This window comes from Salmo salar, chromosome 09, assembly GCF_965601325.2.
Source record: "Salmo salar chromosome 09, fSalSal1, whole genome shotgun sequence".
In the NCBI taxonomy this organism is placed as follows: Eukaryota; Metazoa; Chordata; class Actinopteri; order Salmoniformes; family Salmonidae; genus Salmo; species Salmo salar.
The window spans coordinates 46647317-46659318 of record NC_138299.1 but is presented as its reverse complement, the minus strand read 5'-3'; the positions used below and the strand labels follow the sequence as shown (position 1 = coordinate 46659318).

The window sequence follows — 12002 nt, the reverse complement described above, 5'->3', positions numbered from 1 at the left end:
GGCCATGTTCCGTCAAATCTTGGGTGAGAACCTCCTTCCCTCAGCCAGGGCATTGAAAATGGGTCGTGGATGGGTATTCCAGCATGACAATGACCCAAAACACACGGCCAAGGCAACAAAGGAGTGGCTCAAGAAGAAGCACATTAAGGTCCTGGAGTGGCCTAGCCAGTCTCCAGACCTTAATCCCATAGAAAATCTGTGGAGGGAGTTGAAGGTTCGAGTTGCCATACGTCAGCCTCGAAACCTTAATGATTTGGAGAAGATCTGCAAAGAGGAGTGGGACAAAATCCCTCCTGAGATGTGTGCAAACCTGGTGGCCAACTACAAGAAATGTCTGACCTCTGTGATTGCCAACAAGGGTTTTGCCACCAAGTATTAAGTCATGTTTTGCAGAGGGGTCTAATACTCATTTCCCTCATTAAAATGCAAATCAATTTATAACATTTTTGACATGCATTTCTCTGGATTTTTTTGTTGTTATTCTGTCTCTCACTGTTCAAAGAAACCTACGATTAAAATTATAGACTGATCATTTCTTTGTCAGTGGGCAAACGTACAAAATCAACAGGGGATCAAATACTTTTTTCCCTCACTGTAGTACACTCAGGACCCTGGGAAGAGTTGGTCATATAGTACACTAAGGACCCTGGGAAGAATTGGTCATATAGTACACTCAGGACCCTGGTGTCACGTCCTGACCAGCAGAGGGCGTAATTGTGTTAGTTTTGGTCAGGATGTGGCAGGGGGTTTGTGTGTGTTAAATGTTGTGTGGGTGATTGGACTCCCAATTGAAGGCAGGTGTGTTGAGTTGCCTTTGATTGGGAGTCCTATATAGTAGTGTGTGTTTTTCTTTGGGGTTGTGGGTAGTTGTTCTTGCATTGCGTTTTGTGTGCCTGCAAGACTGTTCCTGTCGTGAGTATCAGTTATTGTTGTTTTCCCTGTGGATGCTTTACTTTTGTTTATTAAAAAACTATGAGTATCCACATTCCCGCTGCGCCTTGGTCCATTTTTGAAGACAGCTGTTACACCTGGGAAGAGTTGGTCATATAGTACACTAAGGACCCTGGGAAGAGTTGGTCATATAGTACACTAAGGACCCTGGGAAGAGTTGGTCATATAGTACAGTCGTGGCCAAAAGTTTTGAGAATGACACAAATATTAATTTTCACAAAGTCTGCTGCCTCAGTTTGTATGATGCCAATTTGCATATACTCCAGAATATTATGAAGAATGATCAGATGAATTGCAATTAATTGCAAAGTCCCTCTTTGCCATGCAAATGAACTGAGTCTCTATAAAACATTTCCACTGCATTTCAGCCCTGCCACAAAAGGACCAGCTGACATCATGTCAGGTATTCTCTCGTTAACCTCTTACATCTAGACGTTCTGCTAGCGGAACACCTGCTCCAATATCCAATGATGGGCGTCGCGCGAAATACAAACTCCTCTAAAATCCGAAAACTTCAATTTTTCTAACATATGACTATTTTACAGCATTTTAAAGACAAGACTCTCGTTAATCTAACCACACTGTCCGATTTCAAAAAAGGCTTTACAGCGAAAGCAAAACATTAGATTATGTCAGCAGAGTACCCAGCCAGAAATAATCAGACACCCATTTTTCAAGCTAGCATATAATGTCACAAAAAACAAAACCACAGCTAAATGCAGCACTAACCTTTGATGATCTTCATCAGATGACAACCCTAGGACATTATGTTATACAATGCATGCATGTTTTGTTCAATCAAGTTCATATTTATATCAAAAAACAGCTTTTTTACATTAGCATGTGACGTTCAGAACTAGCATACCCCCCGCAAACATCCGGTGAATTTACTAAATTACTCACGATAAACGTTCACAAAAAACATAACAATTATTTTAAGAATTATAGATACAGAACTCCTCTATGCACTCGATATGTCCGATTTTAAAATAGCTTTTCGGTGAAAGCACATTTTGCAATATTCTCAGTAGATAGCCCAGCCATCACGGCTAGCCATTTAGACACCGACCAAGTTTAGCCCTGACCAAACTCCGATTTACTATTACAAAAGTTTGATTACCTTTGTTGTCTTCGTCAGAATGCACTCCCAGGACTGCTACTTCAATAACAAATGTTGGTTTGGTTCAAAATAATCCATTGTTATATCCAAATAGCGGCGTTTTGTTCGTGCGTTCAAGACACTATCCGAAGTGTAAATAAGGGTCACGAGCATGGCGCAATTCGTGACAAAAGATTTCTAAATATTCCATTACCGTACTTCGAAGCATGTCAACCGCTGTTTAAAATCAATTTTTATGCCATTTTTCTCATAAAAAAGCGATAATATTCCGACCGGGAATCTGCGTTTAGGTAAACAGACGAAAGAAAACAAAGCATTCTGTCGACGCGGGCACGAGCCTGAGTCTCACAGTACTGTAACCAGCCACTACCCAAACGCGCTACTTTTTTTCAGCCAGAGCCTGCAAAGCCACGACTCAGCTTTTTGCCGCCTTCTGAGAGCCCATGGGAGCCGTAGGAAGTGTCACGTAACAGCAGAGATCCTCTGTAATGGATAGAGATAATCAAGAAGGGCAAGAAATTGTCGGACAGGCCACTTCCTGCATGGAATCTTCTCAGGTTTTGGCCTGCCAAATGAGTTCTGTTATACTCACAGACACCATTGAAACAGTTTTAGAAACTTTGGAGTGTTTTCTATCCAAAGCTAATAATTATATGCATATTCTAGTTTCTGGGCAGGAGTAATAATCAGATTAAATCGGGTACGTTTTTTATCCGGCTGTGAAAATACTGCCCCCTAGCCATAACAGGTTAACACAGGTGTGAGTGTTGACGAGGACAAGGCTGGAGATCACTCTGTCATGCTGATTGAGTTCGAATAACAGACTGGAAGCTTCAAAAGGAGGGTGGTGCTTGGAATCATTGTTCTTCCTCTGTCAACCATGGTTGCCTGCAAGGAAACACATGCCATCATCATTGCTTTGCACAAAAAGGGATTCACAGGCAAGGATATTGCTGCCAGTAAGATTGCACCTAAATCAACCATTTATCGGATCATCAAGAACTTCAAGGAGAGCGGTTCAATTGTTGTGAAGAAGGCTTCAGGGCGCCCAAGAAAGTCCAGCAAGCGCCGGGACCATCTCCTAAAGTTGATTCAGCTACAGGATTGGGGCACCACCACTACAGAGCTTGCTCAGGAATGGCAGCAGGCAGGTGTGAGTGCATCTGCACGCACAGTGAGGCGAAGACTTTTGGAGGATGGCCTGGTGTCAAGAAGGGTAGCAAAGAAGCCACTTCTCTCCAGGGAAAACATCAGGAACAGACTGACATTCTGCAAAAGGTACAGGGATTGGACTGCTGAGGACTGGGGTAAAGTCATTTTCTCTGAATCCCCTTTCCGATTGTTTGGGGCATCCAGAAAAAAGCTTGTCCGGAGAAGACAAGCTGAGCGCTACCATCAGTCCTGTGTCATGCCAACAGTAAAGCATCCTGAGACCATTCATGTGTGGGGTTGCTTCTCAGCCAAGGGAGTGGGCTCACTCACAATTTTGCCTAAGAACACAGCCATGAATAAAGAATGGTACCAACACATCCTCCGAGAGCAACTTCTCCCAACCATCCAGGAACAGTTTGGTGACGAACAATGCCTTTTCCAGCATGATGGAGCCCCTTGCCATAAGGCAAAAGTGATAACTAAGTGGCTCGGGGAACCAAACATCGATATTTTGGGTCCATGGCCAGGAAACTCCCCAGACCTTAATCCCATTGAGAACTTGTGGTCAATCCTGAAGAGGCAGGTGGACAAACAAAAACCCACAAACTCCAAGTATTGACTATTTAAGAATGGGCTGCCATCAGTCAGGATGTGGCCCAGAAGTTAATTGACAGCATGCCAGGGCGGATTGCAGAGGTCTTGAAAAAGAAGGCTCAACACTGCAAATATTGACTCTTTGCATCAACTTCATGTAATTGTCAATAAAAGCCTTTGACCCTTATGAAATGCTTGTAATTATACTTCAGTATTCCATAGTAACATCTGACAAAAATATCTAAAGACACTGAAGCAGCAAACTTTGTGGAAATTAATATTTGTGTCATTCTCAAAACTTTTGGCCACGACTGTACACTAAGGACCCTGCGAAGAGTTGATAACATAGTGTACTACTGTCTCTTGTACACTAAGAACCCTGGGAATAGTTGACAATATAGTACGCTAAGGACCCAGGAAGAGTTGCAGGGGAGAAGAGAAGAATGTGACTATTTATTTGAAAGCTAGAAAAAAATTAAATGCTCACGTTTCATTTTTTAAAAGTAGCTCTCATGCTAGAAAAGGTTGGAGACCCCTGTATTACATAATGTTATTTATTTTTTATTTTTTTTACAGTTATTAGTTAGCCTAAATTCTGCATTTCTGACTGGATTTGTAAATATATAATTCCTACTTGAGACGCTTGATATGAGCCCCTGTGTCTTATTTTTCATGATCTGAAAAGCAAAAGTCATCCAAGATCAGCACTCATAGTTTTGGATACCTTTTTAAATATGGGCCCAGGAATACGCAACATATAAAGATGGTGAATAACCCAGTTACCAGTATTTCTCTGGGTTAGTTATGTCTGAGAAGGATAAAAAGGAAGCATGGCATTCCTGATTGACAACATGGCTATATACTGAAGAAATAAGCTGTAAGTGAGCTTCCCTTGTGGCGCAGAGGATAAAAGACTTAGCTTGAGAACCAAACATTTCAAGTTCAAACCACACATGTGCAGATTGTCAACATATAATATATACACTGCTCAAAAAAATAAAGGGAACACTTAAACAACACAATGTAACTCCAAATCAATCACACTTCTGTGAAATCAAACTGTCCACTTAGGAAGCAACACTGATTGACAATAAATTTCACATGCTGCTGTGCAAATGGAATAGACAACAGGTGGAAATTATAGGCAATTAGCAAGACACCCCCAATAAAGGAGTGTTTCTGCAGGTGCTGACCACAGACCACTTCTCAGTTCCTATGCTTCCTGGCTGATGTTTTGGTCACTTTTGAATGCTGGCGGTGCTTTCACTCTAGTGCTAGCATGAGACGGAGTCTACAACCAACACAAGTAGCTCAGGTAGTGCAGCTCATCCAGGATGGCACATCAATGCGAGCTGTGGCAAGAAGGTTTGCTGTGTCTGTCAGCGTAGTGTCCAGAGCATGGAGGCGCTACCAGGAGACAGGCCAGTACATCAGGAGACGTGGAGGAGGCAGTAGGAGGGCAACAACCCAGCAGCAGGACCGCTACCTCCGCCTTTGTGCAAGGAGGAGCAGGAGAAGCACTGCCAGAGCCCTGCAAAATTACCTCCAGCAGGCCACAAATGTGCATGTGTCTGCTCAAACGGTCAGAAACAGACTCCATGAGGGTGGTATGATGGCCCGACGTCCACAGGTGGGGATTGTGCTTACAGCCCAACACTGTGCAGGACGTTTGGCATTTGCCAGAGAACATCAAGATTGGCAAATTCGCCACTGGCGCCCTGTGCTCTTCACAGATGAAAGCAGGTTCACACTGAGCACGTGACAGACGTGACAGAGTCTGGAGACGCCGTGGAGAACGTTCTGCTGCCTGCAACATCCTCCAGCATGACCGGTTTGGCGGTGGGTCAGTCATGGTGTGGGGTGGCATTTCTTTGGGGGGCCGCACAGCCCTCCATGTGCTCGCCAGTGGTAGCCTGACTGCCATTAGGTACCGAGATGAGATCCTCAGACCCCTTGTGAGACCATATGCTGGTGCGGTTGGCCCTGGGTTCCTCCTAATGCAAGACAATGCTAGACCTCATGTGGCTGGAGTGTGTCAGCAGTTCCTGCAAGAGGAAGGCATTGATGCTATGGACTGGCCCGCCCGTTCCCCAGACCTGAATCCAATTGAGCACATCTGGGACATCATGTCTCGCTCCATCCACCAACGCCACGTTGCACCACAGACTGTCCAGGAGTTGGCGGATGCTTTAGTCCAGGTCTGGGAGGAGATCCCTCAGGAGACCATCCTCATCAGGAGCATGCCCAGGCGTTGTAGGGAGGTCATACAGGCACGTGGAGGCCACACACTACTGAGCCTCATTTTGGCTTGTTTTAAGGACATTACATCAAAGTTGGATCAGCCTGTAGTGTGGTTTTCCACTTTAATTTTGAGTGTGACTCCAAATCCAGACCTCCATGGGTTGAGAAATTGGATTTCCATAGATTATTTTTGTGTGATTTTGTTGTCAGCACATTCAACTATGTAAAGAAAAAAGTATTTCATAAGATTATTTAATCCATTCAGATCTAGGATGTGTTATTTTAGTGTTCCCTTTATTTTTTTGAGCAGTGTGTATATATATATATATATATATATATATATATATATATATATATATATATATATATATATATATATATATATATATATATATATATATATTGTTATGTTTGTATGATGAAATGCTGTTCAAATTTCCTATGAATTAAAATACAATGTGTCTCTATATCACCTGCACATGTGAATTACCATTAAATCTGAAGAGAAACATAATGGGGATGTATTCCAGTATATAGAGAAACTTAATGGGGATGTATTCCAGTCTATAGGGAAACATAATGGGGATGTATTCCAGTCTATAGAGACACATAATGGGGATGCATTCCAGTCTATAGAGAAACATAATGGGGATGCATTCCAGTCTCGAGAGAAACATAATGGGGATGTATTCCAGTCTATAGAGAAACATAATGGGGATGTATTCCAGTCTATAGAGAAACATAATGGGGATGCATTCCAGTCTATAGAGAAACCTAATGGGGATGCATTCCAGTCTATAGAGAAACATAATGGGGATGTATTCCAGTCTATAAAGAAACATAATGGGGATGTATTCCAGTCTATAAAGAAACATAATGGGGATGCATTCCAGTCTATAGAGAAACATAATGGGGATGTATTCCAGTCTATAGAGAAACATAATGGGGATGCATTTCAGTCTATAGAGAAACATAATGGGGATGTATTCCAGTCTATAGAGAAACATAATGGGGATGCATTCCAGTCTATAGAGAAACATAATGGGGATGTATTCCAATCTATAGAGAAAAATATTGGGGATGTATTTGCATACTGAGAATGTTGTGGTAATATTAGGCAAAACTTACGTATAGCATTTTCAAAATGTTTTGAGGACCTCCAAGACAAGATAAAACGTATATTGCGTGAACATCGTTGTAATATTATGTTAAACCTAAAACAAATATGCTATGAACGTCATAAAATCTGACTTGTTTGGAAATTGTGGAACATTGTGGGAATATTATTATTGTAACATCCAAGACAACTCCCATAACTTATTTAAATGTTCTGGGAACGTTTTAAATAACGTAGACCAGATGTTCTGTCAACATTTTTAGAACATTATAGGAATGTCCTGTGCAATTTAACTTAAACATTGTATTAATGTCATCACAACTGAGCATATTTTGTGTTTTGAGAACCTATCTTTTGTAATGTACCCACACTGTTCCCACAAACTAGTTAAATGTTAAGGGACCCTCTTAGGGATCCCTTAAGCTCGAATCCCGTTAGCGGGATAGATTTGACAACATCCGGTGAAATTGCAGCGCAACAAATTCAAACTACTGAAATATAAAAATGTAACATTCATATAAATACAAGTGTAATACATCAAAATAAAGCTTAACTTCTTGTTAATCCAGCTGCTGTGTCAGATTTCAAAAAGGCTTTACGGTGAAAGTACCATGCGATTATCTGAGGACAGCGCCCCGAATACAAAAACATGAAAACTATTTTGCAACCAGGCAGGTGTGACACAAAAGTCAGAAATAGCGATATAATAAATGCCTTACCTTTGAAGACCTTCATCTTTTTTTTCAATCCCAAATGTCCCAGTGACACAATGAATGGTCATTTTGTTCAATAAATTCCTTCTTTATATCCCCAAAATGTCCATTTATTTGGCGCGTTTGATTCAGAAATACACCGGTTCCAACTCGCCCAACATGACTACAAACTATCTAATAAGTTACCTATAAACTTGGTCCAAACATTTCAAACAACGTTTCTAATCTAACCTCAGGTACCCTAAAATGTAAATAATCAATCAAATTTAAGATGGGATAAACTGTTTCTAATACCGAAGAAAAATAACGAGGAGTGTGCGCTCTTGTTCACGTGCACCAAAAGTCTTGAGTCTATCTGAGTGACAGATGGAAAGAATAGGACAACTTCTTAATTTCTCAAAAGAAAAACATCAAACAATTTCTGAAGACTGTTGACATCAAGTGGAAGCCATAGGAACTGCAATCTGGGCCCTAATAGATTAGGTTTCCCATAGAAAAACATTGGAAAACACAATGACCTAAAAAAAAAGAATTCCCTGGATGGATTGTGCTCAGGGTTTCGCCTGCCAAATCAGTTCTTTTATACTCACATACATTATTTTAACAGTTTTAGAAACTTTAGACTGTTTTCTATCCAATACTACCATGCATATGCATATCCTAGCTTCTGGGCCTGAGTAACAGCCCGCTTTTCATCCGGACGTGAAAATACTGCCCCCTAGCCCAAAGAGGTTTTAATGTTCTGGGGAATCTATAAAGAAGTGAAAGGTTGTTCTGTCAACGTTCTAGCAACATCAAAGGAATTGTTTGTGCACCCTGATAAAAATATAATCTGAATGTCAACAGAACTTGAATGTTTTTGTGTTTTAGGAACATATCTCTTGTCATATCTCCACAATGTTCCCACAACCGAAATAATATTTATGGGAACCTTTTAAGGGAGAAATGTATTCTGGGAACGTTCTTGTAACATCAGGTGCCTGTTTTTGGCACCCTAAAAGAAACATTGTAGAATCATCCACACAACTGGACAGTTTTTGTGATGTTCCCACGACCTAATGAAACATTCTGGGAACCATTAAATAACAGATGAAATGTGTTCTAGGAACATTCTTCCAACATCAGGCAAATGTTTTATACAAACATTCTATGATCATAAGCACAACTAGACCGTTTTTGTGTTATGAGAACATTTGCCGCGACCTATCAAATGTTCTGTTACACTTTCACAGAACCAATTTTGGTTTTCTGGGATGTTATTAGAGGGATTGTTTTCATTGAATATTCTGTCCATACTGTACATACAATCGACCGTTGAAAGAAAATTAATCTATTCATCACCAGCTGCTGTTTGAATGAACTTACATCCACTATCAGACTGGTTAAATAGAAATGCACACTGTGTCTGTGTGTGTGTCTGTGTGTGTGCTTGTCAATAGTCAGGGTCGATTTCACGGCTTAGCAGGTGAGCACAAGGAATAGGCAGATCAGAGAATAAAGAGTGAGTGAACAATTAATATTTTTTTTAAATCATGAGGAAGTGTTTTCACTCTGTAGACTACAGGTCAAAAGACAGCTGAGTGACGGTGGGAGGTAGTGTTTTCACTCTGTAGACTACAGGTCAGAAGACAGCTGAGTGACGGTGGGAGGTAGTGTTTTCACTCTGTAGACTACAGGTCAGAAGACAGCTGAGTGACGGTGGGAGGTAGTGTTTTCACTCTGTAGACTACAGGTCAGAAGACAGCTGAGTGACGGTGGGAGGTAGTGTTTTCACTCTGTAGACTACAGGTCAGAAGACAGCTGAGTGACGGTGGGAGGTAGTGTTTTCACTCTGTAGACTACAGGTCAGAAGACAGCTGAGTGACGGTGGGAGGTAGTGTTTTCACTCTGTAGACTACAGGTCAGAAGACAGCTGAGTGACAGTGGGAGGAGGAGGGTCTATCTTAACAGTCAGGTACACAGGTACCATTGTCTCTCAATTCTATCCTCTTTAACATAGCCTAACCTTTTAACCAGCTCTAGGTAAACGCAAGGTTGCAAGCTGAAGGAAAAAGTGTAATGAAATGTTTTGAACATGAACTGTATTTTACTTTGTGTGTATGTGTGTGTTTATCAACAGGTAGTATTATCAGTATGAACATCAGTACCAGGGATAGATGTGATGCATTCCAACTCTCCAGTAGCCACGTCCCCGTCCCCGGTATTACTTGGCCCTACATCGCCGCTGAGCTGCTCATTGCTCTCCTCGCTATCGCTGGGAATATCCTGGTCTGTCTAGCCGTGAACCAAAACCGGAAGCTACGCACCGTCACCAACTACTTCCTGGTGAGAGGCTGAGAAACGTGTTACACTGTTAAAAAGGTCCCTATGGGAAGCAGGAAGATCATAGAGATAGATAGTTGACTCTGGATGGATAAAACCTGTTTTAGCATGGGCATTGCCATTCAGGACTTCCACCATTTTAAAGTAGTCAACTGGGTGGGGATTCCTATGGTTGGGAGCGATCAGCCAATGGTCTGAGTATTGTCTTCTTCAAATTGGATTGTTTATGGTTAGTAAATGGATTGACGCTATATCACCACCACCTAGTGGCCACAATAAATTAACGACAAAAGATTTGGTTCAGTACTCCAGCACTGCAGGTGGAGGTAAATCACCAATATTAACCGTACACTTTTTTCAAACACGAGAAGAAAATGTACTACTTTACAAATACAATAATGGCACGCATACAAAAATGAATCCTCTATCTAACTCTGTGGAGAAGATGAGCTAATAGAAACCAAAAGAACCCAGGAAGAAACTTCAAAAGGAACTTATATCTCTCCTCGATCCCCTTTCCCAGGTGTCGCTTGCGATGGCCGACATCTTTGTGGGCGTGCTGGCGATCCCGTGTGCCGTGTTGACCGACCTGGGCCAGCCGCGTCACAACCTGCCTCTGTGTCTGCTCCTCCTCAGCGTGCTCATCGTGCTAACTGAGAGCTCCATCCTCAGCCTGCTAGCGGTAGCCGCAGAGCGCTATGTGGCCATCCTGCTGCCGCTCCAGTACCAGAGGATCGTGAGCCCCAGGTAGGTCACCCAGGTGGATGAGGCTAGTTAGCTGCTGATCATAGTCCACCAAGGTGGATAGGGCTAGTTAGCTGCTGATCATAGTCCACCCAGGTGGATAGGGCTAGTTAGCACTGATCATAGTCCACCCAGGTGGATAGGGCTAGTTAGCTGCTGAACATAGTCCACCCAGGTGGATAGGGCTAGTTAGCACTGATCATAGTCCACCCAGGTGGATAGGGCTAGTTAGATGCTGATCATAGGCCACCCAGGTGAATGTAGACTAGTTAGCTGCTGATCATAGTCCACCCAGGTGGATAGGGCTAGTTAGCTGCTGATCATAGTCCACCCAGGTGGATGTAGACTAGTTAGCTGCTGATCATAGTGCACCCAGGTGGATAGGGCTAGTTAGCTGCTGATCATAGTCCACCCAGGTGGATAGGGCTAGTTAGCTGCTGATCATAGTCCACCCAGGTGAATGTAGGCTAGTTAGCTGCTGATCATAGGCCACCCAGGTGGATAGGGCTAGTTAGCTGCCTGTCATAGTCCACCCAGGTGAATGTAGACTAGTTAGCTGCTGATCATAGTCCACCAAGGTGAATGTAGGCGAGTTAGCTGCTGATCATAGGCCACCCAGGTGGATAGGGCTAGTTAGCTGCTGATCATAGGCCACCCAGGTGGATAGGGCTAGTTAGCTGCTGATCATAGGTCACCCAGGTGGATGTAGACTAGTTAGCTGCTGATCATAGGCCACCCAGGTGGATAAGGCTAGTTAGCTGCTGATCATAGGCCACCCAGGTGGATGTAGACTAGTTAGCTGCTGATCATAGTCCACCCAGGTGGATAGGGCTAGTTAGCTGCTGATCATAGTCCACCCAGGTGGATAGGGCTAGTTAGCTGCGGATCATAGTCCACCCAGGTGGATGTAGACTAGTTAGCTGCTGATCATAGGCCACCCAGGTGAATGTAGACTAGTTGGCTGCTGATCATAGTCCACCCAGGTGGATAGGGCTAGTTAGCTGCTGAACATAGTCCACCCAGGTGGATAGGGCTAGTTAGCTGCTGA

At 42.7% G+C, this 12002-nt stretch overlaps 1 protein-coding gene across 1 annotated transcript in view; it reads left to right on the top strand.

Annotated features, from left to right (window-relative positions):
• The window catches only part of LOC106570739 (uncharacterized), a 37776-nt gene that overhangs the window by 2363 nt on the left and 23411 nt on the right, over positions 1-12002 (top strand). The window contains exons 2-3 of the mRNA XM_045723714.2: positions 10008-10213; positions 10734-10957. Of these exons, the coding sequence (XP_045579670.1) occupies positions 10022-10213; positions 10734-10957 (416 nt within the window). The 5' untranslated portion in view covers positions 10008-10021. The remainder of the gene's footprint in view (positions 1-10007; positions 10214-10733; positions 10958-12002) is intronic.